At 44.6% G+C, this 18,379-nt stretch overlaps 2 protein-coding genes across 2 annotated transcripts; one reads left to right on the forward strand and one right to left on the reverse strand.

The window, feature by feature from the left end:
* Positions 1-3,115: 3,115 nt before the first annotated feature.
* LOC120711325 (zinc finger MYM-type protein 1-like) lies at positions 3,116-7,707 on the forward strand. The gene is made up of 2 exons (XM_039996807.1): positions 3,116-3,356; positions 4,989-7,707. Exon 2 carries the CDS (start codon positions 5,869-5,871, stop codon positions 6,976-6,978), a length of 1,110 nt encoding a protein of 369 aa, XP_039852741.1. The 5' UTR covers positions 3,116-3,356; positions 4,989-5,868; the 3' UTR covers positions 6,979-7,707.
* A 2,024-nt stretch (positions 7,708-9,731) lies between these two features.
* LOC120711326 (glycerol-3-phosphate acyltransferase RAM2-like) lies at positions 9,732-13,562 on the reverse strand. Its single transcript, XM_039996808.1, has one exon. It carries the CDS (start codon positions 11,474-11,476, stop codon positions 9,992-9,994), a length of 1,485 nt encoding a protein of 494 aa, XP_039852742.1. The 5' UTR covers positions 11,477-13,562; the 3' UTR covers positions 9,732-9,991.
* Between the last annotated feature and the right edge of the window lie 4,817 nt (positions 13,563-18,379).

An 18,379-nucleotide genomic window follows, 5' to 3' on the forward strand; every position in this document is an offset into this window, starting at 1 on the left:
TCTAGTGTTACAGGTTGTCCCTGTTGTGGATCGAAATGTGTTATGAGTGATCAGCAGGTTTTAGGCCATTTCCGACAACCCAAAAGAATCCTCAACAATGAAGATATTCTGGTTAGCAGCACTGTTCATCTTGTTTGTTTTTTTGTTCATGGTAGAATGCTTATTGCAATGCTGAAATTTTTCCAGTAAGGTATTGCCATTTATTGTAGTTTGGCATGCTTTTTTTGCACTGAACAATGAGCCTTAGTAATACATTGCATTGTGCTGTATAGTTGAAATGAAAATGTATATAGTTGATCTGAACTTACAGTTTTGACTTGCATTTTCCAATCCACTCCTAGACTTAGTGCAAGCTTTACCCATAGTTGGACAGATAATTATACAATGATCCTGATTTCTCCCGTAATTATATTGTTCATATATTTCTTACTCCGAACTGTTCATGTTACCAACCAAATCTTGTAGAGTTATCTGTTGCGCCGTGCCTGCTAGGTTCAGTCACAACACAAATCTAAGCTATGGACCTCCTTGTGCTTATTAATGTTGTTTCAGGTTGTCAAACATGGGAGATGCTAGGAAACCATTTGTGGTAATTTCCTTCTCTCATCTATACAGTTTGGACTTCTACTTCGATCTTCCAATTTTTGTGCCATCAAACTGTGGTAATTTCCTATGCCATCAGCACTTGGATATGTTGCTACAAACAAATGCTGATGGGTCCTATGTACTGTGGTGTCCACGATAGAGCATTTGGTAGGATCGGCTGTGGGGTATGGGAGAAACCATGATGAGTGTGCCTCTTCAGGTTTTAATTGAAGTAGATAAGGTCTTCAATAATCTGCTTCAATTTTTTAGATGACCACTTCAGTTTTTATGAGCAGGTTGGGTAGAGATATTTGAGGAAAGTTTGATTGCATGACACATTTTTTACATAATGCCTCACAGCTGCAGCCACTCTAAATGAACTGCAAACAATAATGCTTGCTTCATGTTCAGTCAGTAAGATACAAAAGATTTTAACATGCATCTTCCTATGATGGTAATTGACCGGTCGAGAGGAAAACGAAGAGGTAATTGACTGTTCATTTACCAGTTTAATAATCTCACATTATACACTTGTTAACTTGCTTTGAGTTAGCTGTTGACCTTCTTATTAATGTGTAAAATTATTATTTACTATAGATTTTTTGGGTCATCAATGTTTTTTAAAAGGAATTTTCATTCAGATATGCAATGCTTTCTGAATCAGATATAGGCTTGAGTTATTAAATTAAGCACTACAATGATGATTGGTCAATTTAGTTCATACTTTCTTGCCACCTAGAGTAATTTCTGTATTGGATATCCAGAGCAATATTTTTCAGATGTCATGGCAAGGAGGGGCCAAGGTCTGGTGCTACTGCCAGGACATCATATTAGATTGTAATTTCAGTGAGATCATGTAGTGTGATGTGAGAACTATCTTCTTCATCCATTGCCATGGATGGATGGCAGACCAAAAAGCAGTACTCGTGCTTGTGATGGTCCATTGCCATGAAGGACAGCCTGATGAAAAGTGAAAACCATTGCTTCATCATTTACAGGATCTGTTTTTGACCTCTGCACTCAGTTATTGTTTGATTTAGAAAGCTGAAATACTTTGCATAATCTTTGCATTTTGTTGGTTAGTCAGAAATTGTATGTCCTAAGATGGGACTTGGGAGTGAGATTGCGGTGCTACGTTTCTTCTAACACTTTATTATAGCAAAACAAAATAACCATTGTTTAATCTGATTTCTCATTTAGGCCTCCTATATTTTAAGTACTTGTAAAACCTGAATGACGATAACTTTATCTGATGGCCATGCCTGTCTCTTCAAAATTTTAGATGTTTATTTTGGCTCCTAGAGGTTTATCTGATTGATTACAGTGCATTAGCTGGAATGAAGTTTTTTCTTTTTATGTCTGTAGAATTATTTTATTGGAAGGAAATAGTTTATGTGATTAAACTCTGTTCATATGTTTATCTGGCTCCTGGAGATGGATCTGATTGATTAAGTGCTTTAGCTGGAATGAAGCTTTCCCATGTATATCTTTAGAATTCTAGATCGGAAGGGGATAGATTATGTGATTAACCTCCATGTGAGTAAAAAATATTTGTGAAGAAAAAATGACACCTCAGGTATTGTAGTTACTCAAAAATAAGTATGCCTGTATGAGGAAGTTGCTTACCTCCTCAACAGGGGTCTCCAAGAACTGTGATCCTACCGCTATGCTACTGCATTCCTTTTGCATATTTGTTCAGCCTGAGTTCAACTCATTAAAGCGCGACCATCAAATTTGGAGGTATTGTCTTGTTTGCTGCCCATTAGATTTTATTTCCAGCTCTCGCCATATAATTCTGAGTGACTGAGCTTGTGTCCTTATAGGAGCTAGAGCTACCAATCACATTTTACCTGTGCTGATTGACTGATTCCCAAATCTCAACTTTAGGCCTTGTTTAGATGCATAAAGTTTTGGGTGTAAAGCACTGTAGCGCTTTTGTTTGTATTTGGTAATTTTTGTCCCGCCATGGATTAACTAGGCTCAAAAGATTTGTTTCGTAAATTATAGACAAATTGTGTAATTAGTTATTTTATTTAGTTACATTTAATACTTCATGCATGCGTTAAAAGATTCGATGTGATGGGGAATCTTGTAAAGTTTTAGAATTTTGAAGGGAACTAAACAAGGCCTTAGTATGTCATTGGTTGGGAAACTGTTGTAGATGCAACCTGCTAGAAGCTTGTTTTTTAATAAGAAAATTCTATGTTGTTGAGTTTCTTGTTGCTTGGTTGACTGAATGCTCTCTTGATCTTGCTTGTTTTGGCATCTGCTCTAGACCTAATGGTGCCCCCCCTCCTCCCTCTTTTTTTAAACGCCCCTTCATCTCTGGTAAACACACCATGGATAATGAGTATCAACCGCCAGTTAATTCCGCAATAGGTGACACTATGTAGCATGTGAAGCTCTGTAATTCAACAATAAAGTGTTGGCTTATCTGGCAATGGCAGAGCCCAGTAGATGCAAAACTGGGCTCCGGCCCCCCCTTGCCTCGGTAGAAATTCCCTAGATCCAGTACCAGCCCAAGGCCAAGCATAGGAATTGCCCAACACACGCATCCACAACAGCGTCGGCGCATCGCAGCGGCTCCGCGTCTCCGCATCGTTGCGGCGGTGGCGGACCTCGTGTTGCGGCAGCTGCGGCTCCACCTCCACATCTCCGCTCCGTCTGTTCTACCGAGGCAAGGGGGGGCTGGAGCCTAGTTTCGCCTCTACTGGGCTCCGCCATTGCAAGGAGGAGCCCCTCGAAGCCTCAAAACTGACTACAGTCTACAGGTTTTCTTCAATCCCCATTCTCCAATCTCTTGCCCTAATTTCTGAAAGTGATCGGGTGCTCTAGCCTAAGAGGGGGAGGGGGTGAATTAGGCACTAATAAAAACTTAGACCTATGGCTCCAACTAGTTTGCACAAAGCTTAAACTAAAACAAGCTATCTAGATGTGCAACTAGGTTGTTCTAGTGTAAAACCCCTATCCCAAAAGAGTTTAGCAACCTATAGCCTTTCCTATCAAGAAACTATTATATGAAAGTAAAGGCATATAAATTACTAGAATGAAATGCGGAAGCTTAAAGAGCGGGATAGGAGATAGCAAACTCTTGACGCGGGTGTTTATCCCGTGGTTCGGTTAGCCACAAAGGCACACATACATCCACGTTGTTGTAGCACTCACTAAGAGTATTGCTACTCGGCCACCAAGTCTCTTCCGTGAACACAATCACGGTCACCTTGGCCCCGGGTTCCACTAAGGAGCTTCTCCACAAAGGATGGGGGTCTCCACGTCCCCCGCACAAAGGTGTCGTCGCCGCTCCACACCAAGTCGGAGGGTCGATGACGTTGCCGGCGAGCTCCACGCTCCAAGGTGCCGGCGCACCAAGCTCTTGTTTTGGTTCACTAATGAACCACAGCACAAAGGCTCTAAGCCTTGCAAACTCACTCACTAAGAGCTAATCCTTTACACAACACTCTCAAAGTGTGCTAAGGGCTAAGGATATGATCTTGATGCTTTTGTATGGCTTGGAGATGTTCTTGGGTGTGTGTGGGATGTCCAGCAACTCCAGCAATCTTAAAATGGCCGGGGTGAGGCGTATATATAGGCCACCAAGTCTTGTAGCCGTTGCTCCAACGGTTAGCTGAAAATCTGCGTACCACCGGAAGAACCGATGCCTCTTGGCAGGGTAGCGTCGGTTCATCCGGTCACTCATAACACGAAGTAGCCGTTGGACTCCTGATGGCTGACGCAGAGACCACCGGTTGAACCGATGCTTTGCACCGATGCCTCACCGGTTCAACCGGTGCTGAAGGAATCTTCTCCTGGACGCTGACGTCATTACACCGGTGGTATGCACCGATGCACCGTCGGTTGAACCGGTGCTGAAGAAACTTCTTCTGGGCACTTGACATCGTCTCTGGTACAAAGGACGGCCATTGCACCGATGCCCTATTTTAGACCGTCGGTTCAACCGGTGCCTATAGGCTGACTTGGCTTCGATTCCCTTCTGCACCAAAGTATCAAGGCGTCGGTTCTTCCGACTACCATCGGATGCTCCGATGCCCTGGCGTCGGTTCTTCCGGTGCTCCTGAATCGAAGAGCTTTCAGGGCGCTGCCCTGAGACCCGCGAGGGGCGGCTCCCCCTCGACCCCCGTCCGCTAACCGGGTAGCGGAACCCCCGTAGGGGCTGCCCTTCGGGCCTTGCTACGCCTATTTTCTCTTTCTCTTTGTCATCACTTGAACCTAAAAGCCTGAGAATGATCATCTTAACAATCATATTAGTCCAAGTGTTGTGTTGTCATTCGATCACCAAAATCACTCGAAATGGCATCAATGGTGCCATGTTCGTTACAATTTCTTTAATCCCCATGAAACTAGCAAAATCATAGTTAATTGACTAGATGTAATTTCTGAATTAGGTAGCAATGGTTCGTATGAAGTCTCTGGATTTATTTTTCAAAAGAAAAAGAGATGAATCGATTGATGGGGAAGGGCAAGATCTATTTGATGCTCCTTCTGTGCCTCAACTACTTGAATTGCAACCTGCAAGACAGGAAGAAGAAGAACAGCAGCAACAAGAAGAAGAAGTTCGATTCAGTGATCAGGAACCCCATAGGCAAGAAGCAGCAACAGCTCAGTGTGAAGAAGAGAGAAGAATAGGGACAAGGCGAAGATTATCAAACAAATGAACCTGTCATTTTTCGAGGCATTGAATTCTTGGAGAGGGATCCTGCACTTCGTCCACAAATTTGGCAGTACCCAAATAATCAGAGAGATCAAGTGGTGCGAGCATACTTGCACTTAGGACCCATTCAGCCATTACTAAAGAAATATAAGCCTTCTGGGCCGAAAGGGCATCGACGCCGCTTCCAATACATCTGGTTTATTCAATTTCCATCTTGGTTGGAATACTCAGAGAGTAGTGCCCGTGCATATTATTTTTTCTGCTTCCTGTGCAGCAGAAACATAAAGAAACGAGGTGGTTTTGATGTCTTCACTGCACAAGGTTTTGACACCTGGAAGAAAGTTAATGATGGAAAAAAGTGTGCATTCTTAATCCATGTAGGATCTGAACCTTGCTCACATCACAACAATGCAGTGGCAGAATGTCAAGCTATACTGAATCAACCAAATCATATAGAAAATATTGTTGAAGTGATAACTGAAAGGGAGAAGGAAAGAAACCGTCTACGGCTGAAAACATCAATTGCAGCTGTTAAGTGGCTAACATTTCAGTCTTGTGCTTTCAGAGGTCATGATGAGACACCTCAGTCAAAAAACAGAGGTAATTTCATTGAGATGATAAAACTTCTTGCAGAGTTCAATCCTGAAATTGCAAGTGTAGTTCTGGAGAACGCTCCAAAAGTCTGCAAGTACACTTCACCTGATATTCAAAAGGAGATTTTGGGTATTCTTGCGATGAAAGTCAGGAAGCATATTCGTGATGAAATCGGCAATTCTAAGTTTTCTATTCTTGTGGATGAAACATGTGATGTGGCAAAAAGAGAGCAGATGGCAGTTGTCTTCAGATTTGTTGATAAAGATGGTGTTTTACAAGAACGGTTCTTCGACTTGATACATGTAAAGAACACCAAGGCACTAACATTGAAAATGGAATTGTCTTCTTTATTGTCCAAGTATTCCTTCGATGTTCAGAACCTCCGTGGCCAAGGATATGATGGCGCCAGTAACATGAAGGGCAAATTCAATGGATTGCAAGCACTATTTCTAAGAGAATGTCCTTATGCATATTATGTTCACTGCTATGCACATTGGTTGCAACTTGCTCTTGTCACTGCAGCAAAGGATGTGGTTCCTATTACCCAGTTTTTTCAGAAACTTCTCTTTATTATAAACACAGTTGACTCATCATCAAAGCGTCATGATGAGCTCCATGATGCCCAAATGGTTGAGCTTGCACGCTTGCTAGCTATTGACGAACTTGAGACAGGTCAAGGAGCAAACCAGATTCGACCACTGAAACGTCCAGGAGAGACTAGGTGGGGTTCTCACTTAGGTTCTGTCTCTAGTCTTATGGACATGTTCAATCCAGTGAGTTCAGTTCTACAGAACTTAGCCGCCGATTCAACAGCTGGTACACACCGTGCAGATGGAGATACTTCTTTCAAGTACCTGACATCATTTGAGTTTTTATTTATTCTATGCCTGATGAGGGAAATATTTGAAATAACTGAACACCTTGGTCAAGCTTTACAGAAGAAATCACAAGACATAGTAAATGCTATTTGGCTTGTGAAATCCACAAAGATTCTTCTTGAGCAAATGAGATCAGATGATGGATGGGAAACTTTCTACCTCAAGGTTTTTGAGTTTTGCATGGAACATGATGTTGTTGTTCCAAACATGGAAGAAACATACATTTTGCGGGGTGGTCGTGCTCGTCGATAGCCTAATCATTTTACCAATGAGAATTATTTTTGGGTGGAGATATTTCGTGCAACAATTGACACTCAGCTGGTTGAATTAACTTTGAAGTTCAATGAGAAGGTGATGGATCTTTTGTCCCTTAGTGTTACATTGATACCAAAAAATAGTTTTGCTTCTTTCCAAGCAACAGAGATATGAAAAGTGGTTGAGAAGTACTACCCAGCAGATTTCAATCAACAAGAAATATTTGGATTAGAGGGTCAGCTGAAACATTTTGTTGCTGATGCATCCAAGAGTGAAGATATGAAAAATATTGCAACCATAGTGGAGCTTTGTCAATGCCTTGTTCAGACTGGACGACATAGGATCCTGAACTTGGTTGACAGATTGATACGTTTGCTTGTTACTCTCCCAGTTTCAATAGCTAGTGCTGAGTGTGCTTTCTCTATCCTGAAGATCCTCAAGACAAGGCTACACAACAAAATGGATGATGGATACCTTGCTAACAGCTTGTTAGTACATGTCGAAGGTGAAACTGTAGGAAACTACACCTACGAAGATATAATCGCTGATTTCAAGGATATGAAGGACAGAAGAGCAGACCTTTAGGTGGTGGTAGTATGTTCTGCGTCTATTTTGGTATATATGGTCATATGTTCTTTATGACTTAATTACATAGCTAGTGTTACTCCATATGGTTTACTTGTATTTTGGTACGGTTATGGTAGTCTGACAAGATGACAATGTGAATTGTCATAGCCACTTGTATTTTGTGATATATGACCAAATATATCTATAATATATATGTATATATAACCGTTATTTCTGAACTATTGAAATGAATTTCACTTGCTTTCTCAAATCGCCCCCCCTACAATTAGCTTCACCCTTCGCCACTGCTGTATGGCAGGCAACCATTTTCATCACGGGTAGCTGGCGTGGGGCATTCAATTTCTGAGTGACCAATAATGCCACAAGAGAAACAAAAGAAAGGGACTCTCTCATAAACAACATCATACAATTCCTTTCTTTTTCTTCTAGATGAGAACACAGACACACCTCTCGACACAGGCTCATTTAACGAAATAATTATCCTTGCTCTTAAATCTTTACCCACTGCCCTTTTGTGCTCATCAACATCAACTTTCAACACCCTTCTACCAATTTTACCTGCCAGTTCAAATCCCCATTTTCCATCTTGTAACCCAAGAGGTAGGTTCAGGATGTTCACCCAAATAGCCATTTCGTCAAAGTTTACATCACTTGGACGGAGGTCATAATTAAAGTCCTGCAAAATTACAACCTGTCGCCCTACAGCTTGCCTGCCTATATACCACGGTGAACCATCAAGAACTCTATTCTTGTCTACTTCAGATTCAAACTCAGCAATAAAAAGGTTATCTTCTACCATTCTCACCTTAATCCCCTTGGATTACCCCAAGCTGGCCGCATTGCAGACATAATGGTTTGCAAATGTAAAAGGTTGGGCGAAAGTACCTTTCCAATCACTGCATACTTTACCCCAGCCAAATCTAAATCTTCATTATCCTGTAACACTAGCGTTTCTTTCTCCCTTGTTGTCAGATTCAGCTTACCAAATAGATCCGAGACTTGCTCCTCCACTTCATTGAACCCGTCTTCCACAATTTTTTTCCTTTCCACTTCCAGCTCCAGGAGTTGAAAGGGATCCCTGTCCCTTCTCCATGACTGCATCCGTCTTGCACTTCCTCTGTCTCTGCGCCATTAACCGCACTCTCCCCCAAGGCACTGACTTCTGATCAAGGACGGGCAGTGATGCTCAAGATCACCCCTTAATCGTCCCGAATCAAGACTAGTCCCAGCAGGGAATCAAACAAGTAGAAAGGGAACTAACTGGCAGCCGATCTGCAATCAAAACGCCGTGGACAAGCTCTGCCAGACTTCCTCCAATCCCCAGCTCCAATCCTGTGGAAGAATGAAGCGGAAATGAGGAAAATCGCCTCTCTCCACTGTTCACCTAGGAACACTCGAGAAGGCACTAGAAAGGGACCACACTTCACTTTACTTTTAAATAATTTGACTTTAAATACGTGCGACCATCTCTACTATGCAGTGAATAGAACACAATTTATTATTAGAAAAGCAATCGTGTTCATAGCGGTATCATGTTTCGAACATATTTTTATAATTATGTACGCATACATTCCATTATATACTATCCTATACATACTATTTACCTATTTTTATAATTATATATTTTTTCTTGTTTCGAATATTTTGTCTATTTTCACCACAATTGAAACCTCGTTGCTTGTTTTCAGCATATATAGTTTCTTAAAATTACTTGTTGCAACTAAATTTAATGTAGCTATTTTTCTCGCAACATTGTTTTTTAGACACGTGCGGCATCGCACGTGCACCCTACTAGTACCGCTAATTTTTCATTAGTCCCTAAAATAGCATTGAAAGATTTCCTTTCTCAAGCTGAACGCCGCCGCTCCTCGTCTCTCTGCTACGCCACTGCTTGTTGCTTCAGCCCCGGCCATCGCCTGCTTTTCGTGCTGCGTCACAAGCCGGCGATTTGAATCCGACGGTAGAAAAAAAATGATGATGAGAGCAAATAAGAACTCAGGGAATAACCCAGCTTAATTTCGATTGTTAATAAAGATTAGGATTTGCAGAGGAATCTTAATTTAGGTTAGCATACAAACAAAAGTTTATTAGGAGGTTTGTTTGACAAACAAAAGTTTAAATCACTTTAGGTTAGCATACAAATTTGAAAATCCTTTGAGGTGGAACTCTTGATTGTATTCTATATTTCCTTCTTTACCCAACCAAAAATATACAATTGGGAACTACCCTGTTATGTTTTTGTAACTAAAAGTATCACCCAACACGATTACAAATTTCAAAGCTCACAACAAATGGAGAGTAATTGAAAATGTAGACCCTGCTTCCAAGTTCCAAGTTCCACAAACAACACGCGTTCCGCGATACCCTGCATGCATTGCTTGCGTTGCGTGCGTGACACACCGCGCGCGAGCAGCGAGCTCCACTACGACGCCGCTGCCGCCGCCGCCGACCTCGCGTCGACGCCGTCGTGGCCGGCGATCATCCGGTACTTGTCCCTGCGCGTCAGCCCGGTGCACTCGAACCCGAGCTCGTCGCCGATCATGCGCTGGACGCCGTTCGCCACGTCGCGGCTCGACGTGCCGCCGCCGGCGCCTCCCCCGGTGGCCACCGGCGCGAGGAGCCGGATCTCGTACCACGGCGCCGGGTTCATGAGGAAGAAGACCGAGTCCAGCCACTTGTGCCCCCGCACCGTCGAGCCGTGGAACATGGCGCCGCCGGCGCGCACGGCCGTCGGCGTCACCTCGCCGGCGATCTCCGCGAACAGCAGGCTGAACCGCAGCAGGTACGGCTCCCGGCACGTCGTCCCCTCCGGGCACACCACCAGGTCGCCGCACGCCAGCTCCGACTCCATGATCCGGCTGTCCCGGCCGCGGTCGCGCGTCAGCCGGACCGTCGGGATCGGCGCGATCAGCTCCGAGAAGCCGGACAGGCTGTACGTCACGGCGGTCACCTTCCGCCGCAGCACCGTCGAGAGGATCACCGGATCCATCAGCGTCTGGTGGTTGCACGCGAACAATGTGCCACGCCGGCGGCTCGCCGCCGTCGCTCCGCCGAGCCCGCCGCCTCGTATCCGGAAGCCGGTGGCGGCGGCGAGGAGGAGGCCGGCGCCGTGGGGGAGGAAGCCGAGGAGGAGGCGGGTCACGGACAGGACCACGCCGAGCGGGACCCATAGGAAGACGGCGAGGCACGCGAGCGGCTCGGGCCGGCGGACGAGGCGGCCGTCGTGGAAGACCAGCGGCCGGGGATACTCGCTCCGCGGCAGCGGCGTCGCCGCCGCCTCCTCCGGCGTGGACACCACGCGGCGCTCCTGGCATAGCTGCAGAAATGCCGGCTGCCGGTCGCCGGAGCACAGCCCGACGTCGACGATCCGGTCGCGCCCGAGAACGGCCGCCAGAGCTCCCTGCAGGCTCTGGTCGGCTCCAGCCGCCACGCCCGGCGAGGCCACGGTCCCGGTGAACCGCCTCCCGACCACCCGGAGCTCCATGCCGGCGACGCGGACGTCGGCGCCGAGGTACTCCCTGACGAATGGCTCCGCCAGGAGCCTCGGCAGGCGCGTCACGACGTACCTCTCGCCGCCGGCGTGGCGCGCCAGGGCCCGGAACGCACTGCGCCGGAGGTCGGCCAGGAAGAACCTGGGCAGCGTGGCCCTCGCCACCGCCGCCACGTCGCCGAGGCCGAGGCCGGCGGTGGACAGGAACGTCATGGCGAGGAGAGGGAGGTCGTCCGAGGAGAAGGCGGCGCCGAGCAGCGCGGCGAGAGGGTACACGGCGAGCAGGACGGCGGCCCTGAGCGGGCCGCCGGCCTCGAGGGCGACGAGCAGGAAGTATGGGAAGAGGCTGCCGGAGATGAGGAGCGTGCCCTCCATCTCGGCGGCGACGCTGGCGCGCCGGTGAGAATCGGACGCCATGGGTGGAGTGGAGTTGCAGCCTCACTTTGGCAGCCAAGGTAAGCTTAAATATCAGTGTTGGGTACGACATGCTTGTCTAATTGTCTATGCATAAATATGCTGGACACTACAATTTCAAATTTTCAGCCAATGCTAGTCAAACATCTACAGTAAGATTATGGGATTCGTTTTTTTTAAAAAAAAGATTATACGCGTAACGTGTAAATTCGCCTTTTTGAAAAATGAACATATGCTTATACTCCATTGGCTCACAAATGCTTGGCATTTTGGACATGTCCGGTTGAACTCGTCGAACTTCGACTTCAAATTATTTTGTTTGGTAGCATGAAAATTATACATGAAAATTCATCTTTGAAAACATAGGTAAAATGAATTGGGGACAAGGAAATAATATTCAAATACTTGAAGTAGTTTCATGTGATCATGCGGAAATATTAAGGAGTGTAATTTCAATGGTACGGAATATAGCGAATGGTGGTAATTTGTGGCACACAAGATAGACATGACATAATAAGAACAAAAAGGACATATAGCTGCCCTACAAATACTACGTTTTCACCTTTTTGTGATGTGGCGAGCATTGAGTTTTTTTTTATTTTAGGGAGAAGGTTTCTTCGCTTTATTTCAACATGTGGGGGAAATCTTTTCTCCCACACAGCTCTCTCTAGGAGTGCAAATGGGTGCCTGTAAGGATATCCGTTGCCCCTCTTTAGTTCAAAAGTTTATACTAGTTTCCAAAGCGGGCTCTCATTTGAGAGGCTCCCATTTGCACCTCTAGCTATCTCAGTGCTGCGAGCATTGAGGATGCATCTCGAGATACCAGGATGAACTAAAATGGTTGGAAAGGGTTTTAGGAACATGCAGCCAGATATACCTGCAAACAGGTCTTTCTGGTAGAGAACAGCAATGGAGAAGGCGGCAGGCCATAAGGAAGTCATGCATGGGCGATATAGAAAGATATGGTGCATCCAGATATGCAGCTAGGATTTGATTTGATATGCCCACATCCAGCAAGTTCCTTGTGACAAAAATAAAGTGATGGGCAGTGTGCTAGTAGTTATAACCTACCAACGACCTGAATGTTTGGCAATCTGAATTGTCTATTGATTCTTGTTCCAGTGCTAATGTGATGGAGAATGGAACTTCTGAGAACATAAGGTAGAAAAGAAAACGATGAAAACAAATAAATAAAAAGATAAAGTCAGAGTTCAGTCATATGTATACACACATCCATGATCCAACAGGTTTCTCATGACAAATATATAAATTGATAACAATATAAGCATTGAGTTCACTGGACCTACTGGACGCCAATGCATGCATGATGCATGTTTGGTATTCTAGACTTCTTGGGATTTTTTTTAAAAGTGTAAATGTGGAGAACTAAGAAATAGGATAAATCTCAAGAAATACCAGGCGTAGTAGTACAGACATATTATGAAAATAAATCAAGCGCATCAGAAAATATTAGTCAAACTTAGTGGCTAAAGCTTAAGATCTTCTTTTCAGGAATTTTTTTGGAATATTAGTCAAATTCCTTAAAAAATGTCCTTGATTCAAACAAGTTCCAAACTTTCCAAGCTACCTGGTCCAGTAACAAATATTCAATAACTTTTTAAAAAAAGGCGATTTAGGTGTAATACACTTAGAAACCTATGTTATTGCCCTAACCATAGGTTTACATCATGCAGCAGGAGATGGTTACTGTTTTCAGTTGTTAATTGCAAGCAGGATAGATTAGACCTACTTTGCTGCATATCCATTTCCATGTTACTTTACAAGCTGCCCATCACGACGGATGGTCAAACTTTTTGTCATCTTGTTCCTGTCTTACAACGTGATGCAACAACTAGAGGCAATTCATTTGTTTAGGGCTTTAGGCGAACTATTACGCTAATCCTATGAAGCCAAACAAATCAGGAAGCAAAACAAGCCAAGGTAACCCTTTGGACTCACAAGCCGTCACAACAGGAGGATAGCTGCGTGCATCCCAGTGCAGAGGCTGGGATTTTTTCGCTCCATATTATCTTCTTCTTTTTTAAAGAAAAGTTGCAGCAAGAGAGGGTGGCGAACACCTCATGCAAAGTTACCATGAATCCCTGGCGTTCATTCGTGCTTAGAGATCATGGATATCATGAAAGCAAGAAGCACGAAACTGATGAAGGAAAACAACTTTTTACCCACCAGGACCCAAAAAGGATATAAAATTAGAGGAATTGAACAAAGCATTTTACATCAGAGGAATTGTACAGAGCATTTAAAATTAGAGGAATTGTACAAATCATTTAAAACTAGATGAGGGTGTACCAGCAAGTACTAGCAAGCAGCACGGCATGAATTGTTGTCAAAAGAATCGAGACCTAATATTTACCTACCACATCCTGAGTTAAGACTTGGGTAATTGGCAGTTGCTACCATTTGAGTATTTGACTATCCAATCCATAGCCAGACGACTGGTGGAGCACGAATTTGTCTCCTCATTGTTGAGAGTAAAATGAAAGAGAGATTGAATGGAGAGGAATCCTTCTGTTCCTATTGATTGATTGTTGTTTATATATAAGACCAAGAGACACCATCCCAAGGGACATGTCCCTTTGGGATGGCCCCTTCAAGGCACCCTTTGGGGGTGGAAGTTCCCCAAGTGGGATTTGCCTACTAATTACAGAATTTATATAAATAATTACACTAATTGATCACTAATTAACTATTTTCTTCATAACACTCCCCCTTGATCAATTTGTCCTTCTTGAGGTCTTGTAATCAATGTGTTCTTCTTATAGTCTTGTAATCAATCGTTGTTTGATCTTTATATGGAAAAACTCCTCTAAAAACCCTGTGGGAAAAATCTGAGGAGAAACCAATTTGTGTATGTATATGTCATGGAAAAACTCCTTAAACCCTTTTGGGAAAATATGAGAAAATGTTGATATAACATATGTGTGTTGGTATTCCATTAAAACTCCTTTAAAACCCAGTGGGAAAAATATAAGGAGAAAATGATATGGAATATCATTGATTGCAAACTTATATGAGAAAAACCTCGAAAGAAAAAACTCATAAGTAAGTTTGAATGTATTATGATCTGTTGATCATGTTTGAACTTATTATCCCCCAAAACCCATTGGGAAAATATGAGAAGAAATTATATCTTGAATATCTTCTTAAAAAACTCTGATGAGAAAAATAGAAGATATGATATGTAATATGTCTCGAATATCCCTTTAAAAACCCCGGTGTGGAAAATTTGAGATATGACATAAAATATTGCCTCATTAAAAACCTACTTATGAGAAAAACCTTGATAGAAAAACTCATTTAGAAAAAGAGTACAATTATATAATCTGTTGATTATGGTTGGTTGTATAAGTAATGATTCAGAGAGAATCTCCCCCTGAGCCTTGCAAATCTCATGATTTGGTTTGCAAGGTTTCTATTTCCCCATAAAATAGTTTAGGAGCAATGTATTTAGTGATATTGCCCTTTATATAGCTTGCTTTCTATTGCATAAATGCAAGCAAATTATCTTCATAGATAATTGTTGGTTTCATGATTGAACCAATGCCACATGACTGTTATATGTGGTTGATCATTCTGTGAAGCCATAGATTTCACGTGAAGCTTCATATAATGTAATTATTTCAGAATGATTAGTGGATATAGTTACAAGAGTCAGCTTTGATGACTTCCAAGATGTAGTTGTTCCACCGTGGAAAATTATAAAGCCTGTCTGAGATCTGGCATTGTGGGGATCAGAAAGATAGCCAACATCTTGAAGCGCCCCGACCCGAAGATCAAGGCTAAACCATGTATTAATTACCGAATAAGGTCTCCGGTATAATACATGTTACATCAAGTGGAGTCCAGAGTCATACAGAGCTTTATTCAACATGTAAACAAGGGGTAAAGCGACAACACAGAGCTACACAGAACAACCATAGGATAACGACTAGCATGACGACATGGAGGACTAGCTCTTCATCCATCACGGCTCCACTCGATCAGCTTGGGTGCGGACACGATCTACTCGTAGTCTTCTGGCACAAAGTCAGGATCCTCTGGAGAAAAATCAGCAGGGGTGAGTACAAAAGTACCCAGCAAGCTCCACCTCACCCTACGGGAGGGGAATAACATGCACGACACACATTAAGCACAATGCAATAGCAATGCAACTCTTCCCGACACAACCCACAGTAGGTAGCTCACTAGTTGTCAGGACCACACCGTAGCCTGCCCATACCGTGGGCACGGACCATTCGAATGGATTGTACACTCTGCAGAGGTCGTACACTGTACCCACACACTCGGCTGCCCGAACGGACAACCGACATAGCCGACACCCAGCCGTGGTCACGCCCCAGCCCGGCCGCACAAACCCTCAGGCCCTGACCCCAATGGTCTATACCCATAAACCATCCATGCGACCGTCAGGCTAACCAGTGGGATTAGGCTAAGTCCGGCCCATACCGGAACCTGTGGTCGTACTAAAGTAAGCTAGGTGAGATGTCAAAACAACTCAGTCCTTATGGTTCACCAGAGCAGCAACCATCCCTCAACATGTCAACTCGAGCCTACCACCACGGTAGCACTCACCTGCCAGTCTACCACCACGGTAGCGCCGGCTCCAGCATACCCAGCTGCCCTAGCCTCAGCCAAATCCCTTCATATCCTAGTCTCAACTCTGGATATGCATAACTACTCATGCATGTATGAGCACACTCAATCACTCAAGTACCGGTATATGTAATCGATCCTAAACCAGGGCTACAACTAGACGTCCTCACATGGACGCAACCGCTCATGTAGGGGTCGATGAAACTTGCCTTCGCTTTCGTACGCGTCGGCGGTGGCAGCTTCCTGCTCGTGGTACGGGCCTTCTGGCTCCTTGGCAGGCTCCTCCTCGGTCACTCCGTGATCTACGGGCGAAAACGGCACAACCGGCAAACAAATACAAGCAAGCAATAAAATAAGGTCAAATGGAGATGAAAATAGGAGGAATAGATAGTATATGATTTGAGGAGAGTTTAGGAAAAAGAGTTACGTGAAAAGGAGTTGATATGAAGGAGATATTGAGTTTACAGTATTGGTTGGTAGAATGATTTGGATTAAGTGCTCACAGCCTGGTGGGTGTTTTGGGCCTTTATTAGTGTTGTGGAGTTAATGGTCGGGGGAGCTGCCTGCCATCTCACCTTGGCGCGAAATAGCTCGAGGAAGAGGGCCAACTGTTGGAGCTTCGTCTCGTGAGTGAGCTGGGCTCGGGAGGAGTGGTTCAGCTAGCGGAGCGAAGTGGCTCGGTGTGCTTGGGCTGGTGACGGGGCTTGTCACGGCCTTGCTCCTTTTATAGGCGAGGAGAGCAGTAGCGGCGTCGCGCAGGGACGACGACTGTGTGGGCTGCGGCAGCTCGTCGTCAACGCGAATAGTGGCAGCACTGAAGGCGCGAGCGCCGAGGCGGCAAAGCCGGCGAGGGCGCTACAGCAGCGTGGGCGAGGTGGGGACGTGGGGGTGGGCGGCACGGCGTGGTGCCGGCGGCAGTGCGCGGTCCTGTTGTGGGGCCGGTGTGTCGCGCGTGCGCGAGCGAGAGCGAGCGGGTGAGGCGGTTCGACGGAAAAAATCTCGGCCAGCACTGTGCGTGGCGACCCCGATTTTTAGCGAGGTGGGTGCTGCCATGACGGGTCATTTCAAGGTCAATGGTGTGGGTACTCTGTGGCTTCCAGGGAATGATGAAGTTATGGCAAAGGAGGTATGCGCTGTCATAATTGTCTGGAAATTATGGCATGGTACGGTGACTCGAGAGGCTTTTATGGAAAGAGACGAGATGATTTTTGTCGTAGGTGCAAGCATGCGTGTGCTGGTTACTGGAGGGAATGAATGTACTAACGCAAGGCAAGAGTATAAAATAGTTTGCCTAGTAATTATGTAATACCTCATATGACGTTAGTATTATTTTACACTACTAGTTTAATTGCAGCATAAGTTTTATTTTAGTGATTGTTGGAAATTGAGGTGGCCCTACTAAGTTGAGGATCTACACCAACTCACTTCAGAGTCGGTCAGCTTCTAGTTACTTAGTGTACCGGGTCCTTTTTGACGGCAGAGCCGCCTTTTGCTTCCGGGAGGCAAAGCCTACCAACAGATGAAGCTGGCTTCCGGGTGGCAGAGCCAACCTTCGATGAAGCCCAGACCCTTTTGTGATCCCGGGTGGCAGAGCCAACATTCAATGGATCACAACTTATACACTAAGTACTTAAATTTAACCGGGAGACTAACACTTATAAAGACACTTACCTTATTGGAGCAACAAAGTTACAAAGGAACACACACCTTGTAGTGGCTAACCTAGCACACTCTACATATGCTCACTTCTACCATGCCCTTGGATGTGTGTGGGATGGAGTGGAGTAGTATGGCATGGCAAGGGATGGCACCCTCCTTATATAGGCACCGATACCCTCTTGGATGAGTGACACATGTCACACTCTAGGAAGTTCCCTACAAATATCTATTTCTAGAAAATTCTAAATTTTACCATGACAACAAAATATCCAAGCTTCATGTCTTCTTATGATTCTTGTGGAACATTCTAGAACCTTGTCATGGTGAACAAAATTATGCCATGGTTTATCCTTATTTTTATAGAACCTTCTAGAAGTTTGCATTGTATATTTCAACACTCCCCCTTAATAGTGATGAAAACTGGGATGTTACAAACCTACCCCACTTAGGTTGAATCTCGTCCCCGATGAACTCGGCTCGGAGCGCGTCTTCCCTCTCCCAAGTTGCTTCTACTTTCGAATGCCTGCTCCACTGAACTCGGCAAATCCTGACTTCTGAGTTGCGGGTTCTTCGCATCACAGTGTCCAGAATTTTTACTGGTACCTCTTGATATCTGAGATCATCGTGTAGGTT

The sequence above is a fragment of the Panicum virgatum genome, chromosome 6K (assembly GCF_016808335.1).
Source record: "Panicum virgatum strain AP13 chromosome 6K, P.virgatum_v5, whole genome shotgun sequence".
NCBI lineage: Eukaryota > Viridiplantae > Streptophyta > Magnoliopsida > Poales > Poaceae > Panicum > Panicum virgatum.

Bases quoted from the DNA above. Each gene is read 5' to 3' on its own strand.
- LOC120711325 (XM_039996807.1), top strand. From the start codon at position 5,869: ATGATAAAACTTCTTGCAGAGTTCAATCCTGAAATTGCAAGTGTAGTT.
- LOC120711326 (XM_039996808.1), bottom strand. From the start codon at position 11,476: ATGGCGTCCGATTCTCACCGGCGCGCCAGCGTCGCCGCCGAGATGGAG.